The sequence below is a fragment of the Carcharodon carcharias genome, chromosome 4 (assembly GCF_017639515.1).
Source record: "Carcharodon carcharias isolate sCarCar2 chromosome 4, sCarCar2.pri, whole genome shotgun sequence".
Classification (NCBI taxonomy): Eukaryota; Metazoa; Chordata; class Chondrichthyes; order Lamniformes; family Lamnidae; genus Carcharodon; species Carcharodon carcharias.
Window position 1 is genome coordinate 204,523,745 of NC_054470.1, and position 25,365 is coordinate 204,549,109.

Consider the following 25,365-nt stretch of genomic DNA (forward strand, 5'->3'; position numbering starts at 1 on the left):
AGATTGGACAATCCCTACAAGTGATTTTAATATGAAATCTGATCATTGCAACCCAAGAAAGTGTTGTAATCAGAGGTCAGATGCAGGTTTCTGCTCTTACCTCTATTTGACACTGGGGAGAGGAGAATGCCGGAGCCCATCCCTTACAGCTTTGTAGATATTAAGCAATTTCTGTAGTCATAGTTTACTTTGGGAGCAGGTCACATTGTTGCAGTACCATCATTGGCACAAATTTAGAAGTGGAAACCATTTTATACATGATCTTGCTCCATTCATTTTCAACTAAATGCTTTTAGTTTCATGACTACTTTGAGTGTGTTGGTTTTGTATCTTAATCTGAGTTTTCTGAGCTACTTTTACATTTATTTAACCTGGAAGTACTTTGTTATTATAGTTGCCCCACCTGAGCATCTTTTACCTCTGTCAAAAGGACAGAGATGTGAATCAGAGAGATTTTGTATCTGTTCTGTAAGCAGCTGGTGTGAGATGGGGACATCACAGAATCTTAATGGCACAGGAGGCATCCATTTGGCCCATTGTGTCTGCAGCAGCTCTCCAATGAGCATTATGAACTCGTGCCATTGCCCTGCCTTTTCCCCGTACCCCTGCACCTTGTTTCTCTTCAGATAATCATCTAATGACCTTGCACCTGCTGGTATTGATTGGTGCCCCTGTATGATGGTGGAGCTTGGGTGATGCTGGGAAGAAGTGTAGACATCCTCTGCCTAGTGGGTGGCATTTGGCCTGGTAATTATGAGTTGTTTTGCTGTAAACCATCACCTGTTAAATGCAGTGTTGATGGTAAACCAGGTAATGGTTTTTCCCTTCCAGGGGGTGGCAGTTCAAAAGCTAAACGAGCAAAATACTCCAGCCATAAACAAAGAGTGATCGTCATGCTGTACAACAGAGTGTGCGATATCGTCTCGAACATAGCAGAGCTGCTAGAGATACAGCTCCTCACTGACACTACAATCCTACAGGTATGTTGCAACCGAAAACCAACTTGCATGGGGCATGGCAATAGTCATTTACTGGCCTGTCTAAACTTAGGGTGCTAACTTTCTTTGTAGCAGATAAGGGGCTGCCCATTTAAAACAGAGATAAGGTGAAATTTTTTTCTCTCTGAGGGTCGAGAGTCTTTGGACCTCTTCCTGAAAAGGTGGTGGAAGCAGAGTCTTTGAATATTTTTAAGGCAGAGGTGGATAGATTCTTGGTAAGCAAAGGGGTGTTAAATTATCGGCGGTAGATGGTATACAGATTTCAGGTTGCTATCATATCAACCATGATCTTGTTAAATGGCAGAGCAGGGTCAAGGGGCTGAATGGCCTACTCCTCCTTGATCGTATGTATTTTGATTTTCATTTGAGAGAAAAAAAATTATTTAACAAATTGTGTGTAAAACTTTTCCGCTTGTCGCTGCTCACTATATATGGAAGTCATGAATTGGAATTTTTTGCACATTCGTTTAAATAAGTAAAACCCTCCCCCTTGCTCAGATGGGCAGTAGGTAAAGGCATCACATCTGCCTTATGCAGCACTGACCTGTACAAAATCAAATGGTTCCAGGCTTGATTCTGGGTCTATTCTGTGGTAGCTGTTCTCATCTTGGGCAACAGTTGTCTTCAGTATCCCTGGGTTAAGGAAGGAAGTTAATCAGTCAAGGTTCCTTCTAATTAACATTGTGACTCCTGGTAAGTGTGGATATTTGCTAAAGACAAGATTGGACTCCATGCCTGCCAGGCCCATGCCGGTGTTTATGGTCCGATGTACCTTCTTCCATTCCTTCATGTAATCCTATCAGCATACTCTTTTATTCCTTCCTCTCTCTCTCATGCTTACCTAGCTTTGCCTCAAATGCATCTTTACTATTTAACTCAACCACACGTTGTGGAAATAGTTCCACATTCTTGCCACTCTCTGATTAGAATCTCTCCTTAATTCACTATTGGACTATCTTTATATTTATGACCCTGAGATTTATTCTCATCCACAAGTGAAAACTTCTTCTGAACTTCTACCCTATCAAACCCTTTCAATGACCTCTTGTGCCATCCTTAAGTCTGGTCTTTTCTAGCAAAACGAGTCCCAACTTGTTTAAGCTTCCCTGATCATTTTAAACTTTCAGTTCCAGTATCAATGTAGTAAATCTTTCTCAATCATCTTTTTACAATATGGGAATCAGAGCACCATGTGGTCAAACTAAGGTAATTTCTTTGTTCTTCAATCCTAACCTTCTAGAAATGATGCCCAGTGTTTTGGTTGGTTTTTTTTTTAATGGCCTTATTAACCTCTGCCATTTACTTTGTGATCTGTATATCTGCACCCCCAGATCGCTCTATTTCCTGTATTCCATTTAGACACATTTTAGCATGAAGAATGATTCTTGAAAAATACACAAGGACAGAACGAATAGGAGCAGGAGTAGACCATATGGCCCATCGAACCTGCTCCATCATTTGATCATGGTTGATTTTGGCCTACAACTCCATTTTCCCACCCACTCTTCATATCTCTTACTTTCCTGCGAGACCAAAAAATCTACCTAGCCCAGCCTTAAATATATTCAATAATGGTGCATCCACAACCCTCCGGGGTAGAGAACTCCAAAGATTCGCAACTCTGAGTGAAGTAACTTCTCCGCATCTCAGTCCTAAATGATTGGCCCCTTATCCTGAAACTGTGCCCCTGTGTTTTAGATTCCCTGACCAGCGGAACCAATCTCTCAGCGACTACCTTATCAAGCCCCTTCAGAATTTTGTAGGTTTCAATGAGATTGCGTCTCATTCTTCTAAACTGCTGAGAGTATCCGCCCAATTTACTCATCCTCACATCATAGGAAAATCCCTTCATCACAGGGATCAATTTAGTGAGCCTTCTTTGTACTGCCTCCATTGCAATGAAATATGGAGACCAAATCTGCACACAGTTCTCCAGATGTGGTCTCAGCAAAACCCTGTACAATTGTAGCAAGACTTCCTTATTCTTGTACTCCAATCCCCTTACAATAAAGACCAACATGCCGTTTGTCTACTTAATTGCTTGCTACACCTGCACGCTAACTTTTCTGCATTCCTTGTACAAGCACACCTAAGTCTCTTTGCACATCAACACTTGCAAGTTTCACACCTTTATAAAAGATATTCTGCTTTTCTATTCTTATAAGCAAAGTTGTTCACACTTCCCTACATTATATTCCATCTGCCATCTTGTTGCCCACTCTCCTAACCTGTCTATATCTCTGCAGCCTCTGTGTGTCCTCCCTACAGCTTACTTTTCCACCTAGCTTGGTATCATCAACAAACTTAGATGAAGAGACAGGGGTAATAAAGTCATTAATCTTGATTGAAAATAGCTGAGGTCCCAGGATGGATCACTGCGGCACTCTACTATGCATTGCCACTATGCCCATTCTCCACTTTCTATCATCCTTATCTATATTGAAAATATTTGACATTTATACACACTTCTGCAAATTTATTAATGTCTTCTCTTGCAGTCCTCCCCTATTAACTAGATCCCTCAATTTAGCATCTTCCATTATATTTAAAATTCGACTTCTGATTAGGGTCCACATTGTCTGTAAATGGTGATCAACAGTGGTCTCAATATCAATTCATGTTCTGTGTAACTGCCTTCAGCACCATCTCCCCATTCTCGGTTTTCTGTTTTATAGCCAGTGTGCAATCGTTATTTGCCCCTGACTCCACATAATCGACTCATGGCTAAGGTCATAATATGTGATACCTTATTTTGAAAACATTTTACTTCAGAATTACCCTTATCTGTCCTTTCTGTTACTTCCTCAAAGAATTCAATAAGATTGGTCAAATGTAACCTTCCCTTTTGGAATCTACGCTGAGTCCATACATATTTTCAGTTTTCTAGATGGTTTTCTATTACATCTTTGAGCCAAGATGACATTATCTTTCCTGCCACCAACATTAAACTAATAGGTCTATTATTCTCTGGACTTGTCCTAGCTCTCTCCTTACACATAGACAACTAATGTGATTCCTAGTCCACTGACACTATTTCCTTTTGTAATGAATTTTTTATATAGTGCCTTTACTATATCTTCCTAACTTTTAATATGTGCAGATGTAACCCATTTGACTAAGGGCTTTATCTCTTAAGTTTAATTTGTTTGTCAATATCTTCCTGTATCTTAATTAGATTTTTTCAGCTCTTATTCTAATGCCATATCCGCCACGTTATTAGCTTCCCTGGTAAATAACAAGGCAAAGTAATGATTTAGCATTCCAGTCATTTTGATACTTAATATATGTCTTTAGTTTCAATTTTTATTTTTTTCTTGTTCATCCATAGTGCATAATATTTACTCTGTCCAGTGACTGACCTGAATAAAGTATAATGGGCATTTGTTCAAAAATTACATCATAAATATTAAGTGCCAGACTATTTGTTTGGGCCATGTATACCATACCCCCTCTCCTGCCTACCTTCCTGGAATGATGTATTAACTGTCTTTTTTTCTGATATCCAGGTTTCTTCCATGGGAATTACACCCTTTTTTGTGGAAAACGTTAGTGAGTTGCAGCTGTGCGGCATCAAGCTAGTGACGGCTGTAAGTGCAGTTATTGGAAATACTCAGTCATGGTTTGTGTGTTTAGTGCATCTGCAGATGAATAAATCTGACATAATTTGCAGTAATTTTTTTCAGTCATGTCTCAGTTGATCACACTCGCTCAGTCAGTAGGCCCCACTCCAAGACTTGAGTACGCAAATCAAGGCACTCCAGTGCAGCACTGAGGGAATGCTGTACTGTCGGGGGGCACTGACTTTTGAAGCTCCCTTCTGCCCTCTAAGCTGAACGTGAAAAGTGCCAAGTGTTATGATCCTGATGTTACTACTAGACAAGCCAGATCCCAGGGTGGTACCTGGCTTGATAGATCCTAACCTTGTTATTTTTTGTTTGGAGATGTGGAGGGTGACTACTGAACAGAGTCAACCGATGAACTTCTAACAAAAGAATAAAATGTTTATTAAACGGAAAAAACAAATTACATTACACTACTCCTTCACCCACAACAATACCTTTACAGATACATACAGATTGGTAAGGACAACACAAATTACAAAATCTATCTTATACTCTAATATTCAGTCAGTATACAGCCCATTTAAACCAATAGGCGACCTGTGTCGGACACACCACACTCTGAAACCAAGTGACAGGTGCCACCCAAAGCATATGCTATAGATCTCTAGTCAACCCCTCCTCGCCCCCAGCCCCCACCCCCACCTCTGGTGCTTGTCACACCAACTGGTCTCACTGAGCTCAGTCTTACTCACAAGGGTTTCCAACCTCCACTCTTGAAGAACTTACCTTGGCATTTTCTCCCAAGCTATGCTTTTACTTGGGTGTCTTCAACAAGGATCCACCTCCAGGGTTCCAACCTCTCCTTCTGATGTTCTCCCCCCCACCGCCCTCAGACCACTGCATGCATCCAAGCTTTGCCTTGCATGCACTCTCTCAGATACTCGGCCATATCAACAGAACACCACTGCTTCACAGGCCCATAGTAAGGATTCACCATCCTTTGGCTGTCACCTTGGATCTCCTGGCTTCTTGCAAGCCCACTTTGCCTTGATTCTGCTCCCTGCACCTTTGTCTTTTAACTTGGAGCCTTTACCTCTGATCCTCACTTTCAGTTCCACTGAACAAGACCGATTCAGGTTCCTATTCTTTTTCCTTGACTTTACTATCTTCCTGGGACCATCTTCTGCCCAACCCCCTGGTTTTGGGACTTTTTTCTTTGGGACCTGCTCCCTGCAGCTCTCTTCCTGGCTGCTCTGACAGTTTCTGTGGAATGCTCCTACCAACTGAGCTCACTCTTTCTCTGTGGGCTTCCTGTTGCTAGGCAGCAACACAGTTTCTCCTACTTTGTTTTAACTTCCCTAGTCCACTAACCTCCCTTGAAACACTGCTGTTCACTTCAGGGGTCGTAAAACCTTATTAAAATGGAGGTATACAAACAAACCCACAGACTTACAGGCAGTATTCTAAAGTGACCAAAACCCAGGTCTCCCCTTTCTTAACACATACATAAAATATATCAATTAAACTTAAACTTCAATCTGAAACTTAAACTGAAAGCTATAGCTTATTCCTAAAACCCACCAATACAAAAATAACTTACTTAAAACTAACTCTAGTTCCTAATACACAGCATGCTTTTGACGAAGTCCTGGTCAATATTTATCCTTCAATCAACATTGTTATAATGCTGTTTGTTGGAGATCACTATGCACAAATTGGTTGCCACATTTCCTACTTTACACCAGGAAAAACACTACAAAAATATTTAAACCATAAAGCGCTTGGAGGCGCCTGTTAGTCGTAAAAGATGCTTTATAAATACGAGTCTTTTATGTTTAATTTGAAAGAAATTCACCACTAACGGTGTTCAGCCCTGAAATGTATAGCTAGCATGCACAAACAGCTGATATTCCTACAGCGCTGACTGGTCTGCCCTGTAACAAGGTATGCGACAGCCGAGTAGGCATATCAGAGTGGCTATTTTTGTGTTTCGTGTCATAAGTGGTTCTTATGCTTTATTTGTAAAATCCATCAATCAGCTGAAGAATATTTTTTTGAAACATTTGACAGGTATTCTCAAGGTATGAGAAGCACAGACAGTTGATATTAGAAGAGATGTTTGCTTCACTTGCAAAACTCCCAACAAGTAAGAGGAGTCTAAGAAATTTCAGGTAACGCGATTCACTCTTTGTGTAATTGCTGTATGTTGGCTTTCATGACAAGAGGATTTGAGCATAGGAGTAAAGATATCTTATTGTAATTGTATAGAGCCTTGGTGAGACCACATCTGGAGTATTGCATGCAGTTTTGGTCCCCTTACCTAAGGAAAGATACACCTGCCATAGAGGCAATGCAATGAAGGTTCACTAAATTAATTCCTGGAATGGAGGGATTGCTCTGTGAGGAACAATTAAATAGATTGGGCCTTTATTCTCTGGAGCTTAGAAGAATGAGAAGTGGTCTTATTGAAACATACAAAATTCTTACAGGGCTTGACAGGGTAGATGCAGGAAGGATGTTTCCTCTGGCTGGGATGTCTAGAACCAAGGGGGGACAGTCTCAGAATAAAGGCAGGCCATTTAGGGCTGAGAAGAGAAGTTTCTTCATTCAGAGAGTGGTGAATCTTTGGAATTCTCTGCCCCAGAGGGCTTTGGAAGTTCAGTCAATGAGCATGTTCAAGACTGAGATCGATAGATTTCTACATATTAAAAGCATCAGGGGATATGGGAATAGTGCAGGAAAATGGTGTTGAAATAGAAGATCAGCCATGATCTCATTGAATGGTGGAGCGGCCTCAAAGGGCTGAATGACCTCCTCCCATTTCTTAAGTTCTTGTGTTCTAATGTCAGATTTCCTTCCCTTCCCACACAGCCGTCCTGTGGCCTTTGCTTTATGTTGTTTGTTTAATCTTTATTCAGAGCAAGTTTGTACTTGGATCAATAGAGAAGACCCATACTCATTTCATGTAGGTTCTTTGCAATTAGCAGCCATGGGAGATTTAAACTCAAATTTCCAAAGGTGAAAGGATGCTGTCTAATCCATTATGCCACAGAAAAATACAATTTTTAAGTGCCCCAGGAGGTGCATGTTGCAGTTTTAACTAAGGGTGGAGAATCTAAAATGCATTAGTAATGTCAGTGACATGAGCCCTGATGTCTGTTCATGTTTTATTTAACAGATTAAACAGCAGTGATATGGACGGAGAGCCACTCTTTATTCAGATGGTGACGGCCTTAGTCTTGCAGCTGATACAATGTGTTGTACATCTCCCAGCTGCAGAGAAGGATTCCAACACTGTTGATGAGGAGGGAGACAAGAAGGTAGGAAGCCCATTGGCTTAATACTAATGAGAGTGATTATTCTGATGGGGTGTGCGGCCAGATCCAAGTTCACGTTATCATGGGTGGCTTAACTGTACAGAGAATAGAAAGATTGGAAAAATAATAATGATAGGAGATCCTTTAGTTAAGTAAAATGTCAACCATTTGAGTAGCTGCAGACAAGAATCCAGGATGAAAAATTATCTTACTGGTGCTAGCTAACTGAGCAGCTACAGAGCATTCACATGGGTTTGGAGCTGCGGGGGGGATATGTGGTGAGCATTGGTGAATAGGCAGAGGTGTGGCCCAGTCACACTAATGACATGCATGGAATGAGGGATGAGATTCTGCAGGTGGATTTTAAAAAGCTAAGGAAGAGACCAAGAAGCAGTACCTCAAAGGTTATAATTTCTGGATTATTCTGGCAACACATGCTAGTGAGTATAGAAATAGAAGGATAAAGTAGATGAATGAATGGATGCAGAGATGGTGGAAAAGGGAGTGCTTTAGATTTCTGACACTTTGGGACAAGTTCTGGAGCAAGTGGGTCCAGTACAGGCAGGATGGGTTGCACATAAACAAGATCAGGACTCGCTGTTTTGCTAGTGCTATTGTGGAAGGTTTAAAATTTGGCAGGGTGATGGGTATCAGGATTAGCACTAGAAGGGATAAGCAAAATGAGAGATTGGGAGAAACATAGCATTAGAGTGAGAAATGGTAAGGTACTAAGTAGGTTCAGACTGAGGCAATATTGTTAGGTTTAAGTTAGGTTAATGCATACGAACACACGGATTGTTAAGAATAAAGAATGTTAGTGAGCTGTGGGCACATTTAATGGGAATGTGATGTTGTGGTGTTAATGGTGACCTGGTTAAGAAAAAGGCAGGACAGGGCGCTAAGTATTCTTGGTGTTCAGGATAGAGAAGAAGGAAGGAAAGAAAGGAGGAGAGTTGGCAGTATTGATTAAGGGGAGAATGTTAGTAGAAAGAGGATGTACTGGAGGGTCAAGGACAGAATCTATTTGCTTAGGGTTTTAAAAAAATTTGAAGTGTCATTAGAGAACTGGGTGTATTCTGTAGGCCACTGACTAGTGGGAAAACATATAGAGGGATAAATTTGTACCAAAGTAGGGTTACAAAAACTATAGAGTAATTATAGTGCAGGTCTAACTATCCCAAGTGTCACAGAATCTCAGAATTGTTATGGTGCAGAAGGAGGCCATTCAGCCCATCATGCCTGCAGCAGCTCTCCAAATGAATATCATGATTTAGTGCCATTCTCCTGCTTTCCCGTACTCTAGCATATTGTTTCTTTTCAAATAATCATCTAATGCCCTCTTGAATGCCTCAATTGAACCTGCCTCCACCAGACTTCCAGGCAATGCATTCCAGACTTGAATCACTCTGTGTGAAAAACTTTTTACTCACATCACATTTGCTTCTTTTGCAAATCACTTTAAATCTGTGCTCCCTTGTCCTTGATCCCTTGCCAAGCAGGAACAGTTTCTCCCTATCTACTCTATCCAGCCCCCTCATGATTTTGAACACCTTGATCAATTCTCTTCTTAGTTGCCTTCTCTCTGAGAACAGTCCCAACCTCTCCAATCTATCTTCATTACCCAAGCTTCTCATCCCTGGAACCATTCTTGTAAACGTCTTCTGCAATCTCTCCAAGGCGATCAAATCCTTCCTATAATGTGATGTCCAGAACTGTACACGATACTCCAGCTGAGAACTAAGTGTCTTATATAAGCTCAGAATGGGCTATTAAGCAGGCTGCTTTGTCCTGGCTTGTGTCGAGCTGCTTGAGGGTTGATGGACTTGCCCTCAACCAGGCAAGTGGAGATTTTTTTCATCACACTCCTGACTTGTGTCTTGTAGATGGTGGACAGGTTTTGGAGAGTCAGGAGGTGAGTTAGTTGCTGCAGAATTCCTAGCCTCTGACCTGCACTTGTAGTCACAGTATTTGTGTGGCTGGTCCAGTATACTTTCTGGTCAGTGGTAACCCTTAAGAAGTTGATGGGGGATTCAGTGATGGTAATGCCATTTGAATGTCATGGGGAGATGGTTAGATTCTCTCTTGTTGGAGATGGTCGTTGCCTGGCACTTGTGTAGCGCAAATGTTACCTGACACTTATCAGCCCAAGCCTGAATGTTGCATAGGTCTTGCTGCATATGGACACAGATTGCTTCAGTATCTGAGGAGAAGCAAATGGTGTATGACATGGTCCACAGCAATATTGGTAAGAGTGACCAGTGTGCAATCACTGGTGCACAAGAGACCCTTCATTGTGCTGTGTGCCACTAAATGGGATAGATTTCGAACAAATCTAGCAACTCAAAACTAGGCATGCATGGGGTGCTGTGGGCCATCAGCAACAGAATTGTATCCAACCACAAACTGTGACATCATGGCCGACCATTAACCGCACTCTACCATTACCATCAAGCCGTTAGATCAACCCTGGTTCAATGAAGAGTGCAGGAGGACATGCCAGGAGCAGACCAGGCATACTTAAAAATGAGGTCTCAACTTGGTGAAGCTACAACACTTGCATGCCAAACAGCATGTAATAGGCAAAGCTAAGTGACCTCCTAACCAATGGATCAGATCAAAGCTCTGCAGTCCTTCCATTTTGTTTTATTTATTCATGGGATGTGGGTATCACTGGCTGGGCCAGCATTTATTGCCCAACCCTGGTTGCCCTTGGGAAGGAGGTGGTGATCTGCCTTCTTGAACCACTGCAGCCCATGTGGTGCTGTTAGGAAGGGAGTTCCAGGATTTTGACCCAATTACAATGAAGGAACGGCGATATATTTCCAAATCAGTATGGTGAGTGACTTTGAGGGGAACTTCCAGGTGGTGATATTCCCATGTGTCTGCTGCCCTTGTCCTTCTAGATGGTAGTGGTCGTGGGTTTGGAAGGTGCTGTCTATGGAACCTTGGTGAATTCCTGCAGTGCATCTTGTAGATGGTACACACTGCTGCTACTGTGCATCGGTGGTAGAGAGAGTGAATGTTCGTGGATGTGCCAATCAAGCGGGCTGCACTGTCCTGGATGGTATCAAGCTTCTTTATTGTTGTGGGAGCTGCACTCATCCAGGCAACTGGGGAGTATCCCATCACACTCCTGACTTGTGCCTTGTAGATGGTTGACAGGTTTTGGGGAGTCAGGAGGTGAGTTACTCGTTGCAGGATTCCTAGCTTCTGACCTGCTCTTGTAGCCACAGTATTTATATGGCTGGTCCAGTTCAGTTTCCGGTCAATGGTAACCCTCAGGATGTTGATAGTGGTAGATCCAATGATGGTAATGCCATTGAACATCAAGGGGAGATAGTTGGATCCTCTCTTGTTGGAGATTGTCATTGCTTGCCACTTGTCTGGTGTGAATGTTACTTGCCACTTGTCAGCCCAAACCTGGATGTTGTTCAGGTCTTGCTGCATTTGGACATGGACTGCTTCAGTATCTGGGGACTCGCATGGTGCAATCATCAGCAAACATCCCCACTTCTGACCTTTTGCTGGAAGGAAGGTCATTGATGAAGCAGCTGAAGATGGTTGGACACTACCCTGAGGAACTCCTGCAGTGATACCCTGGAGCTGAGCTCCCACAACCACAGCCAGTCGTGAATGGTGGTGGACAATTAAACAACTAACAGGAGGAGGAGACTTCACAAATATCCCAGCCCTCAGTGATGGGAGAACTCAGTACATCAACGAAAAAGGCAAGGCTGAAGCATTTGCAACCTTCTTCAGCCAGAAGTGCCAAGTGGATGATCTGTCTCAAGCATCACAGATGCTAGTTTTCAGCTAAGTCAATTCCTTCCACTTGATATCAAGAAACAGCTAAAGGCACTGAATGCTTCAAAGCTGTGAAGTACTGAAGGCTTGTAATCCAGAACTATCCACACCCCTAGCCGAGCTGTTCCAGTATAGCTACAACACTGGCACCTGCCTGACAATGTAGAAAATTGCCCAGGCCTATTCACAAAAAGCAAGATGAATACAACCTGGCAATTGCCTCCCCATTAGTCTAATTACAATCACGGAAGATGTCGTCGACAATGCTATCAAGCAGTACTTAAACAGCAGAAACCTGATTACTAATACTCAGTTTTGGTTCTGCCAGGGCCACTGAGCTCCTGACCTCATTACAGCCTTGATTCAAACATGGACTAAAGAGCTGAACTTGAGGTGAGGTGTGAATAACTGCCCTTGAAATCAAGGCATCATTTGACCGAGTGCAAGTAACATTTGTGCCACACAAGTGCCAGGCACTGACCATCTGCAAGTTTTACTCCAAGCCATTCACCGTCCTAACATGGAAATATATCGTCTTTCTTCACTGTCATTGGGTCAAAATCCTGGAACTCCCTCCCTAACAGCACTGTGGGTGTACCTACACAATATGGACTGCAGCGGTTCAAGAAGGCAACTCACCACCACCTTCTCAAGGGCAATTAAGGATGGGCAATAAATGCTGGCCTAGCCAAGGATGCCCACATACAAATATAGAAAAAAACTCTGCTCGCAGGACTTTATTCTGCGTTGGTACCGATACGGACTATGACTACTGACTGTTTACTCTGCCACCTCAGATTGCTCTGTGCTGGGAGACCACATACCATTCTGAATTTGCCTAAAGTCATAGAAAAGCCAGCTATTCATCAAAGAACTAGTCCCTTAACACTTGCTTTCCCAATTCTCCTCCTGACTCGCTTGTATACCTGAGGCCATCTTTGTGCTGCAGACCTGGCTCTAGCTGAACAACCAGAGGAACCATCATGCTCACCAAAATTCAGAACAGCATCCTATTTGTAGTGTGAGATCCATTCAGGGGATTCCTGCACTTGCTGCAATGCCATGCTCGATTGCATAGCGGCCACCTATTCCCTCTCGACCTGCATCCACTTAAGCTGTGACCAGACCACAGCTTTGAACGTGTCACCTTGTTCTGGATTCCCCAGCTGGTATCTACTCTGTCAAGCCCCTTCGTAATCTTGAATGCTTCAATGGGATCACCTCTCATGCTTCTATGCCCCAGAGAACCTAGACCCAAATTACTCAGCCTCTCATCAAAGGACAACTCTGTCATCCAAGGGCCTGATCTAGTGAGCTTTTGCTGTACTGCCTCCAGTGCAAATATATATTTTCTTAAAATGGAGGCCCAAACTGCTGCCAGTCTTTTCTCATATTCTCCCTTTGCTTTTCTTATTTGCGTTTTCAATCCCCTTCTGAACTTCTGTATTGAGCCTGATTCTCACTTGTATTTACAATCTATATGAACGGCTTATACAAAGAAACAGAGTAATGTATTTAAATTTGTTGACAATACGAAGCTATGTGGGAAAGCAAGCTGTGAGGAAGACACAAAAGAGACTGCAAAGAGGTATAGAGCAACAGAGATTGAGGGGCAACTTGATAGAAGTTTACAAAATTATGAGTGGCATCGACAGAGTAGATAGTCAGAAGCTTTTTCCCAGGATGGAAGAGTCAAATACTAGGGGACATAGATTTAAGGTGAGAGGAGTAAACTATAGAAGAGATGTGCGGGGCAAGTTTTTTACGCAGAGGGTAGTGAGAGTCTGGAACTCGCTGCCAGAGGTGGTGATGGAAGCAGGTACGATAGTGGTGTTTAAGAGGCAGCTTGACAAATACATGAAAAGGGTGGGAATAGAGGGACCCTGGAAGTGCAAAATGTTTTAGTTGACTGGCAATATGATCAGCGCAGGCTTGGAGGGCCGAAGGGCCTGTTCCTGTGCTGCACTTTTCTTTGTTCTTCTTTAACTCTCAGCCTCTCAAATGTGTCGAAGTGACTCCAGCTCATGCTCAAGCTCCAAAACCTGCAGCTTGAGCTTTGCCCATTCACAACATGCCCTGCACATGTGGTGTCCAGGACAAGGGTCCGAGTTGCTCTGCCATGCCTCTGTTAGATTATTAAACTCAGTACTCAAACAAAGACTCAACAAAGAACTGTTTCGTATGATGTCCCTTGTCATCTGCATCCCATGCCATCCCATTTCTTCTCCATGTCATTACGCCCTTTCCATGCTCCAGACCCAGCACTGCCCCCCTAGTGCGCACCACTCCAAACTCTCTCCCATTTTAATTATACCCTTTATTTTTACTCTTACGTTTTCCTATCCTTGCTGCTGGATTTCCTCTTGTCCCATGCACCTAATTTTATTCTAGCCAATCTTCTTGTGAGATAACTATTGAATACCTTCTGCAAATCCACATGAAAACATCTACGCTTAGTGTACCCAGTATTCAAAAAGATTTTAAATTTGTCAAACGTAATTTTTTTTAGAAGTTGTTCTAGTTGTCCAGAATAGCCCATGCATTTCTGAACGTTTGAATTATGGATTGATGGGAATGTCTTCCCAATTAAAATTCTGAAGCACGCTGCACAGTGATCGACATGTAGTTGAGTAGATGAAATACTGATAACAAAGACATGATTTGTTAAATAATCATCCATTAATGTAAGATGCAATGTCAATGCATTAACAACTCAAGAGATGGATCATTCAAACCCTCTTTTAATATCACACTGGGGAATTAGATCTTGTTTGGTATCTCATTGATAAAGGTTTGTGGATGCCCCTTATCATTTTTACTTGTTCTCTTCCAAATTGAGATATCTTTTTTGTTTTCCATGTTTTGTCTTGCAGGTTGATCAAGATGTTCTAATTACCAACTCGTATGAAACAGCAATGAGGACGGCCCAGAACTTCCTCTCTGTCTTCCTCAAAAAGTGAGTGCAAAGGATCTATTTGTAAACATGAAAGTGACTTCTTGTGGCGAGAGTTTTACTTTTGAAGCTTTGAGTTTTGTTGCTCCTCATCGCTTCACTGTTGCCTCGCAGCTCCTCCGAGCTGACCTCCATAATGTGCTGGATGGACAGGCGCACGTACACTGTAAATACAGTCCTTGGGCCAGCTCTGTGTAGGAGTGTTCATAAACACAGTGGTCTGATTCCAGAACACCTGATACAGAATTCCTTGAGCCCTACTCAGCAAGCCTTCCAGTTCCTATCCTGCCTTGTCCCCTATCAGAAGCATGGTATTCACATCAAGATGGAAAGTGTCTGTATTTCTGAACATGCCTGACACCCCACAAAAGGATTAAGGAATTTTGGAGCTTGCCAGAGTGGGGCTCACCTTTTTGGCTGTAGATTAAGTAAAATTTTGGGCTCAGTTCATGCCACAGTGTTATCATGGTGCCAAAATACCTGCATCATACAGGTGTATTGTGCTGCGACTGAGCAAAAAGGATTGGCACGACTTCTATGAATGACCCCATCCAACCACTCCACCTCTTCACGAGAAAAAGCCCATTCCCGAATATGTATTTATAGACCATGTACAAGACCATAAGACATAGGAGCAGAAATTAGGCCATTCGGCCCATTGAGTCTGCTCCGCCATTCAATCATGGCTGATAAGTTTCTCAACCTCATTCTCCCGCCTTCTCCCCGTAACCTTTGATCCCCTTACCAATCAAGAACCTATCTATCTCGGTCTTAAATACACTCAATGACCTGGCCTCCACAGCCTTCTGTGGCAATGAATTCCATAGATTCACCACTCTCTGCCTAAAGAAGTTTCTCCTCATCTCTGTTCTAAAAGGTCTTCCCTTTACTCTGAGGCTGTGCCCTCAGGTCCTAGTCTCTCCTACTAATGGAAACACCTTCCCCATGTCCACTCTATCCAAGCCTTTCAATATTCTGTAAGTTTCAATCAGATCCCCCTCATCCTTCTAAACTCCATCGAGTATAGACCCAGAGTCCTCAAGCATTCCTCATATGTTAAGCCTTTCATTCCTGGGATCATTCTCGTGAACCTCCTCTGGACCCTCTCCAGGCCAGAATATCCTTCCTGAGATATGGGGCCCAAAATTGCTCTCAATATTCTAAATGTGGTCTGACCAGATCCTTATAAAGCCTCAGCAGGACATCCCTGCTTTTATATTCTAGTCCTCTCGAAATAAATGCCAACATTGTATTTGCCTTCCTAACTACCGCGTCAACCTGCAAGTTAACCTTAAGAGAATCCTGGACCAGGACTCCCAAGTCCCTTTGCACTCCAGATTTCTGAATTCTCTCCCCATTTAGAAAATAATCTATGCCTCTATTCTTTAAGCTCTGTGTCAGAGTATTTGTGAACACAGTCTTTGGGCCAGCTCTGTGTAGGAGTGTTCATAAACACAGTGGGCTGATTTGTGTGCCCCTGTTGGGCGTGTTTTTGCCAGGTGCACATGTAACGTAGGCCTGGTGGCCAGCCCACCAACTTGCCAGCCTCCTCCGAGCTGACCCCCATAATGTGCTGGGTGGGCAGTCGCTGAAATTGGAAGCCTGCCTGCTATGTGTAAATAAATAATTGAGCGTTATTTAAGCTTATTATTAAACCTGTGGACCTGAATAATATGCTGCCCATGCCAAAATACAGCTGGCGTAGGCAGGCTGGTTTTAAAGGCCTACGTGAACAAAGGCGGGAAGGAAGTGGGGTGGGGGATACCTCAGGTGCGGAGAGTGCCCTGCTTACATTGAGGGCATCATCCCGCACCTCTCTCCCCTCACCCCGCCAAAAGATGTCAGCATTCTCTTCTTGACAAAACATGGCCCCCCAACACCCTCCGTACCCACCACTCTCCTCCCTAGCCTCTGGGTCCCTCCCAGTCCTAAAAGTCCAGAACTTAGCTTCACTGTGCAGCCTTGGTCCCCTTAGGCCTTCTTCCTGCCATCCTAGCACTGTCCACTACTCAGTTCTGACACTGCTAAGGAGTGATGGAGCTACTGGCCAAAATGATTGGCTGTCAGCTCCTGAGGGCGAGACTTGCTGCCAAGTAAGGGGCAGAAGTCCCACTGTTCATTAGTTTAGCCCACCGCAGTGTTATACGTGGAGCAAGTCAAATTCCAACTGACTTTAGTTCTGGGGGGTGGGGTGGGTGGGGGAAGTGAGGAGTCAGCCTACGGTACCCCCTGCCCATCCCTCTCTGGTGAAGTGCAAGGGGTTGGGGGGGGATCTGCAGTGGTTGAAGTATTACAGAGAAAGGTGGTTCTGGTTTTTGGAGGTCCGTCATCTCTGCCTCAGGACATCACTGCAGGAGTTCCTCAGGATAGTGTCCTCAGCCCAACCATCTTCAGCTGCTTCATCAGTCATAAGGTGAGAAGTGGGGATGTTAGCTGATTGTTGCACAATGTTCAGCACCATTCGCGACTTCTCAGATACTGAAACAGTCTGTGTCCATGTGCAGCAAGACCTGAACAGTGTTCAGGCTTGGGCTGATACCTGGCAGCTAACATTTGAGCCACACAAGTGCCAGGCAATGATCATCTCCAACAAGAGAGAATCTAACCATGACCCCTTGACATTCAATGGCATTACCATAGCTGAATCCCCCACTATCAACATCCTGGGGTTGAGGGGAGTCAGCATTGACCAGAAACTGAATTGGGCCAGCCATATAAATTCTGTGGCTGGGTCAGAGACTGGGAATTTTGCAGCAAGTAACTCACACCTGACTCCCCAAAGCTTGTCCTCCATCTTCAAAGTACAAGTCATGAGCGTGATGAAATACTCCCACATTCCTGGATGAGTGCAGCTCCAACAACACTTAAGGAACTCGACACCATCCAAGATAAATCAGCCTGCTTGATTCACACCCCATCAACCACCGACGCACAATGGCAGCAGTGTGTACCATCTACATGATGTACTGCAGCATGTTACCAAGGCTCCTTCAACAGCACCTTCCAAACTCACGACCTCTACAGGACAAGGGCAGCTTTTGTATGGGAACACCACCTGGAAGTTCCCCTCTAAGCTACTCAGCATCCTGATTTGAAAATGTATTGCTGTCCTTCACAATCGCTGGGTCAGAATCCTGGAATTGCCTCCCTATCAGCACTGTGAGTGTACCTATGCTAAATGGGCTGCAGCGGTTCAAGAAGGTGGCTCACCACCACCTTCTCAATGGCAATTTGAGATGGGCAGCAAATGCTGGCCAAGCCAGCAATGTACACATGCCATCAATGAGTTTTTAAAAAAAGTCTCTTGGCCAGCTTGTGTGGGAGTGTTAATATATGCAGCCTCTGGGCCAGCTCTTATGTTCATGTTTTAAGTATTTGTGCTCAGACGTTGGGCTGGTGATCAGTAATGAATTTCTGTGCTTCTGTAGGTGTGGCAGCAAACAAGGAGAAGAGGATTACAGACCACTCTTTGAAAACTTCGTTCAGGATCTTCTTTCCACTGTTAACAAACCAGAGTGGCCAGCAGCAGAATTGTTGCTGAGCCTCTTGGGAAGACTACTGGTAAGGAGCTGCTTCACAAATGTCCCCGTGTCGGTTTGAGGCTTTCATGTTTTGATTGACAAGTTCTAAATTCAAAAATTAGGAGTAGGAAGGGAATGCAATTCAACTAAGACCTGCAATTTAGAAAGCAATTTAATTAATTAGCAGATTATAAGTGGATATGTGATTGTTTGAAATCTTTTAAATGAGAGGTAACAGTGTAATGGAACGGTCAATTGGTCTGGTTATCATCCTGCTCAAGGAGATGATGTCCTAAATTGTTGAAGGTGCCAAGGAGAGCACTAACTGTGGCAAATTAGTGACTGGATTTCAAAGATGAGATGTGCCAAATGAATTGGGACTTCGATAAAGGATTGGTAAGAGAGGAGCAGTTTTTGGGGATGTGCTCTCAGTATCAAAAGGAAAATGAGTAAAGCCTGTCTCATTCAGGCAGTGGTCCAGCCGAGAATGTTGCTCACTCATTTCTTGAGCAACCCAGGTGAAATAAGCAGTGGCCATGTAGAGAAACTTCTTATCGATTCCCCCAGGCCATCAGACAAACTTCGGGAGACTGCAGTCACAACAAACTTGCAACTTCTTGAAGGCACCTGCCATGTTCCTTTAGGAGCAATTTTAATGATTTCATGTTCAACATTTCTTGGCCGTTTGTTCCAAAGAGCAATGAATCCCCATGAAAAGCGACACTTCCTGGCATCCATCTAACTCTTTACTGCAGGCTTTATAGGTGTGTTTCCTCGGTCTACCATCTATATTAGTCTGAACTGCACCCAATCCCTTCTGCAATTTAAAACCTCAGTCAAAAGATTGGCCAAGCTCAACGTAGAAATGTCACGTGGGATAGCTTAGCTGCACCCAAGGTTACTGAGGAAAGTAGGGTGGTAGAGACTCTGGCCATAATCTTCCAGTAACTCCTTGAACAGGGTAATGTTGCCAGAGAACTGGAAGATTGCAAATGTTACACTTCTGTTCAAAAAAGGGAGATAAACTTGGCACTGCTGGTCAGCCAGTCTAATATTGGTAGTCGGGGAGCTTGGAGAATATAGCCCAGGGCAAAATTAATTCTCACTTTACAAAACATGGGTTAATCAATGATAGCCAGCATGAATTTATTAAAGATAAACTATGTTTATCAAACTTGGCAGTTCTTTGAAATAACAGAGTGGGTTGGTGTGATTAATGTGTTTATTTCTTTTTAAAATGTGAATTGTCACAAAATACCACATAATAGACTTGTTAGAAAAACTAAAGCCCTTGGGATTAAAAGGCTTGTGGCAGTATGGATATGGAATATGCCAAGGGACAGAAAGCAGTACTTAATGGTGTACGGTTGGTTTTCAATTTCAAGGGAAGTGTGCAGTGCTGTCCCTCAGAGGGTCAGTATTGAATTCACTGATCATTTTGAATATATATTAATGACCATTGCTTGGGTATACAGGGTGTAATTTTAATGTTTGTAGGTGACTCTGAACAGTAGTAAACATTGTTGGAAACAGACTTCAGGAGTACAGAAACAGACACACCTGGGAGTTTGTATACGGAAATCTTTCTAGGTAGCAGGACAAGTCAATAGGCTATTTTTTAAAAAAACAAGAAACATAGAGGATTGTTGATTTTATAAATAGAGGCAGCAAGTCACCAAGGCTCCTTTGACAGCACCTTCCAAACCTGTGATCCCTACCACCAAGAAGAACAAGGGCAGAAGATGCACGGGAACACCACCATCTGCAAGTTCCCCTCCAAGTCACTCACCATCCCGACTTGGAAATATATCGCCGTTCCTTCACTGTCACTGGGTCAAAATCCTGGCACTCCCTCCCTGACAGCACTGTGGGTGTATCTACACCACAAGGACTGCAGCGGTTCAAGAAGGCAGCTCACCACCACCTTCTCAAGGGCAAACATGGATGAGCAATAAATGCCGGCCTAGCCAGCGAAGCCCACATCCTGTGAAAGAATAAAAATACTTACAGAAGCAAGGGAGTTATGATAAGCTTTTAGAAATCTGTACATGAACCTCTGCTAGATTATTGTGACCAATTTTGAATGGCACACATTAGGCAGATGTGACAGCTTTAGAAAGTTTGCAGAAGAGGTTTATTAGAATGGTAAAGGCAAAATACAGCGGATGCTGGAAATCTGAAACAAAAACAAAAAATGCTGGATAAACTCAGCAGGTCTGACAGCGTCTGTGGAGAAGAAGACAGAGTTAACGTTTCGAGTCCATATAACTCTTCTTCAGAACTAAGGGGAAGTAGAAATGTGGTGAAATTTATACCTTTTAAGGGGGGGTGGGCCAGGTGAAGCTGGATAGAAGGCCAGCGATAGCTGGAGACAAAGGAGAGATTGTAAAAGATGTCATAAACAAAAGGTCAAAGGGTTGTGAAGAGTGGTGGTACTAACTAAGGGAGGTGCTAATGGTGACATTAAGAGTGGAAAGCAAAACGTGATAATGGCAGGACCAGGGTGAGCACTCTTGAAAGTGATAGATGGCCCTAGTGGAGTGGGGGGAGGGGATAGTGGTGGGGAAAAAAGATTGAAAAAGCTAAAAGCTGGGGATAAAAGGATAAAAGAACAATGAATAAAAATGGGAGTAAATTTTAAAAATAATTATGAAAATAAGTGGGAGGAAAAAAATATTAAAATTAAAAAATAAAAATGAATATAGAGAAAAGGGGGAGATCAAAAAGGGGTGGGGATGGATGAGAGAGTTCATGATCTGAAGTTGTTGAACTCAATGTTAAGTCCGGAAGGCTGTAAAGTGCCTAATCGGAAGATGACATGCTGTTCCTCCAGTTTACGTTGAGCTTCAATGGAACATTACAGCAGGCCAAGGATGGACTTGTGGGCATGAGAGCAGGGTCGGATGTTGAAATAACAAGTGTCAGGAAAGTCTGGGTCGTGAAGGTGTTCCACAAAGCGATCACCCAGTCTGAATTTGGTCTCTCCAACGTAGAGGAAACCGCATTGGGATCAGCGAATGCAGTACACCAAATTGAGGGGAGTGCAAGTGAAATGCTGCTTCACTTGAAAGGAGTGTTTGGGCTCTCGGATAGTGAGGAGGGGGAATGAAAAGTGGCAGGTGTTGCAACTTCTGCAGCTGCATGGGAAGGTGCCGTGGGAGGGGGTGAAGGAGGAGTGGACCAGGATGACCCAGAGGGAACAGTCCCTACGGAATGCTGATAGGAGGGATGAAGGGAAGATGTGTTTGGTGGTGACATCATGTTGGAAATGGCGGAGGATGATCCTTTGAATGCTGAGGCTGGTGGGGTGAAAAATGAGGACAAGGGGGACCCTATCATAGTTCTTGGAGGGAGAGGAAGGTGTGAGGGCAGAGGCGCGGGAGATGGGTCGGGCACAGCAGAGGGCCCTGTCAACCACCATGGGCGGGAAACCTCGGTTAAGGAAGAAAACAATGAATGAAATGGAAATACATTAAAGAATGAAAATAAGTGGGAATATATATATATATAAAAATTATTAATTCCTTCCCTAAAGGACATCAGTGAACCAGATGGACTTTTACGACAATGATAGTTTCATGGTCACCATTACCGAGTCTAGTTTTATATTCCAGATTTATTATGGTGAGAGGCTGGGAAGTGTTGAACTTCAGAAGGACTTGGAAGAAACAGGAAACTATAGTTATAAGATGTTAGCTTAACATCTGTCATGGGGAAAATGTTAGAATCTATTATTAAAGACATTATAGTAGGGCACATAGATAAATTCAAGGTAAACGGGCAGAGTTAACATGATTTTGTGAAAGGGAAATCATGTTTAACCAATTTATTAGAGGTCTTTGAAGAAGTAACGTGTGCTGTAGATAAAGGGCAGAACTGGTGGATGTACTGTGTTTGGATTTCCAGAAGGCAATTTAGTAAAGTGCCATGTCAAAAGTTATTGCGGAAGATAAAAGCTCATTGTGTAGGGGGTATCAAATTGGCATGTATAGAAGATTGCCTAGCTAACAGGAAACAGAGTTGGCATAAATGGGTCTTTTTCAGGCTGACAAGATGTAACGAGTGGTGTGTCACAGGGGTCAGCGCTGGGACCTCAGCTGTTTACAGTTTATATAAATGACTTGGATGAAGGGATGGATGAGGTGGTTGTCAAATTTGCTGATGCCACAAAGATATGTAGGAAAGCAAGTTGTGAAGAGGACATAAGGAGGCTACAAAAAGATATAGTTAGGTCCAGCCGAGAATGTTGCTCATAGTCATGGGGATCAAAGGTTACAGGGAGAAGGCGGGAGAATGGGGTTGAGAAACTTATCAGCCATGATTGAATGGCGGAGCAGACTCGATGGGCCGAATGGCCTAATTTCTGCTCCTATGTCTTATGGTCTCACAGAATCATATCTTACAGAAAATGTCTCAGACACCACCATCGCCACCACTGGCAGGACAGGCCCAGCAGAGGTGGCAGCACAGTGGTATGCAGTCGGGAGAGACTTGCCCTGGGAGTCCTCAACATTGACTCTGGACCCTATGAAGTCTTATCAGGTCAAACATGGGCAAGGAAACCTCCTGCTGATTACCACGTACTGTCCTCCCTCAGCTGATGAATCAGTGCTCATCCATATTGAACACCACTTGGAGAAAGCACTCAAGGTGGCAAGGGCACAGAATGTACTCTGGGTGGGGGACTTCAATGTCCATAACCAAAACTGGCTCGGTAGCACCACTACTGACCGAGCTGGCTGAGTCCTAAAGGACATAGCTGCTAGACTGGGCCTGTGGCAGATGGTGAGGGAAAAACATGCTTGACCTCATCCTCACCAGCCTGCCTGCTGCAGATGCATGTGTCCATTACAATATCAGTGACCATCACACGGTCGTTTTGGAGATGAAGCCCCACCTTCACATTGAGGATACCTTCCATTGTGTGGTATGGTACTACCACCATGCTAAATGGGATAGATTTCTAACAGATCTAGCTTGAGGTGCTATGGGCCATCAGCAGCAGCAGAACATTCTCGAACACAGTTTAACCTCATGGCCCAGCATATCCCCCACTCTACCATTACCATCAAGCCAGGGGATCAACCCTGGTTCAATGAAGAGTGCTTGAGGGCATGCCAGGAGCAGCACCAGGCTTACCTAAAAAATGAGGTGTCAACCTGGTGAAGCTATAACACAGGACTACTTGCATGTCAAACAGCATAAGCAGCAAGTGATGGACAGAATTAAGCGATCCACAACCAACGGATCAGATCTAAACTCTGCAGCCCTGTCACATTCAATCATGTATGGTGTGGACAATTAAGCAACTTACTGGAAGAGGAGGCTCCACAAATATTCCCATCTTCAATGATAGAGGAGCCCAGTACATCAGTGCAAGAGATAAGGCTGAAGCATTTTCTACAATCTTCAGCTAGAAGTGCTGAGTGGGTGATCCATCTCAGCCTCCTCTGTTAGTCCCCAGTGTTACAGATGCCACTCTTCGGCCAATTCGATTCACTCCACGTGATATCAAGAAACAGCTGAAGGCATATTCTGGCTATAGTACTGAAGACTTGTGCTCCAGAACTTGCCACGCCGCTTGCCAAGCTGTTTCCATACAGCTACAAATTGACGTCTACCCCGCTATGTGGAAAATTGCCCACGTATGCCCAGTACACAAAAAGCAGGACGAATCCAACCCGGGCAATTACCACCCCATCAGTCTGCTTTTGATCATCAGTAAAGTAATGGAAGGGATCATCAACAGTGCCATAGTGCGGCACTTGCTTAGCAATAACCTGCTCACTGACGCCCAGTTGGGAAACTCTCCACTGGTTGGAGTCATACCTGGCACAAAGGAAGGTGGTTATGTTTGTTGGAGGTCAATCATCTCAATTCCAGGACATCACTGCAGGAGTTCCTCAGGGTAGTGTCCTTGGCCCAATCATCTTCAGCTGCTTCATCAATGACCTTCCTTCCTTCATAAGGTCAGAAGTGGGGATGTTCGCTGATGATTGCACAATGTTCAGCACCATTCGCGATGACTCCAGTACTGAAGCAGTCCATGTCTAAATTCAGTAAGACCTGGGCAATATCCAGGTTTGGGCTAACAAGAGGCAAGTAATATTCGCGCCACACAAGTGTCAGGCAACGATCATCTCCAACAAGAGAGAATCCAACCATCGCCCCTTGATGTTCAATGGCATTACCATCACTGAATTCCCCCACTATCAACATCCTAGGGGTTGCCTTTGACCAGAAACTGAACTGGACTAACCATATAAATACTGTGGCTACAAGAGCAGGTCAGAGGCTAAGAATCCTGTGACGAGTAATTCACCGCCTGACTCCCCAAAGCCTGCCCACCATCTACAAGGCACAAGTCAGGAGTGTGTTGGAATAGCCCCCACTTGCCTGGATGAGTGCAGCTCCCACAACACTCAAGAAGCTTGACACCATCTGGGACAAAGCAGCCCACTTGATTGTCACCACATCCATAAACATTCACTCCCTCCACAACTGAACCACAGTAGCAGCAGTGTGTACTATCTACAAGATGCGCTGCAGGAATTCACCAAAATTCCTTCGACAGCACCTTCGAAACCCACCACCACTACTATCTAGAAGGACAAGGGCAGCAGATAGATAGGAACACCACTGCCTGAAAGTTCCCCTCCAAGTCACGCACCATCCTGACTTGGAAATATATCGCCGTTCCATCACTGTCGCTGGGACAAAACCCTGGAACTCCCTTCCTAACAGCACTGTGGATGCACGTACACCGCATGCACGACAGGTGGTTCAAGAAGGCACGTTGCCACCACTTTCTCACGGGCAACTAGGGACGGGCAATAAATGCTGCCCCAGCCAGCAAAGCCCAGATCTCATGAATGAATTTCAAAAAAAGTATTGGACACCTTATTTAAGGAAGGATGTAAATGTTAGAAGCAGTTCAGAGAAGGTTTACCAGACTAATACCTGGAATGGGTGGATTGTCTTATGAGGAAAGGTTGGACAGTCTAGGCTTATATCCGCTGGAGTTTAGAAGAGTAAGAGGCGACTTGATTGAACCATATAATATCCTTGACAGGGTGGATGTGAAGAGGATGTTTCCTCTTATGGGAGAGCTACCCCATCTCCTTTTCCTTTTTTCTCCTATTGAAATGTGAAATGCTGTTGAACATTCAGTTCCCAGCCTTGGTCACCTTCCAACCAGGAGACTGTAAT

General features: G+C 43.8%; 1 protein-coding gene across 7 annotated transcripts in view; it reads left to right on the forward strand.

Moving 5' to 3' along the window:
* The window catches only part of LOC121276953 (nipped-B-like protein), a 554,475-nt gene that overhangs the window by 343,753 nt on the left and 185,357 nt on the right, over positions 1-25,365 (forward strand). For all 7 annotated transcript variants that reach the window (XM_041185678.1, XM_041185679.1, XM_041185683.1 and 4 more), the window contains 6 exons: positions 832-980; positions 4,505-4,585; positions 6,632-6,732; positions 7,740-7,881; positions 14,556-14,638; positions 18,064-18,196. In XM_041185678.1, coding sequence (XP_041041612.1) covers positions 832-980; positions 4,505-4,585; positions 6,632-6,732; positions 7,740-7,881; positions 14,556-14,638; positions 18,064-18,196 — 689 coding nt within the window. The remainder of the gene's footprint in view (positions 1-831; positions 981-4,504; positions 4,586-6,631; positions 6,733-7,739; positions 7,882-14,555; positions 14,639-18,063; positions 18,197-25,365) is intronic.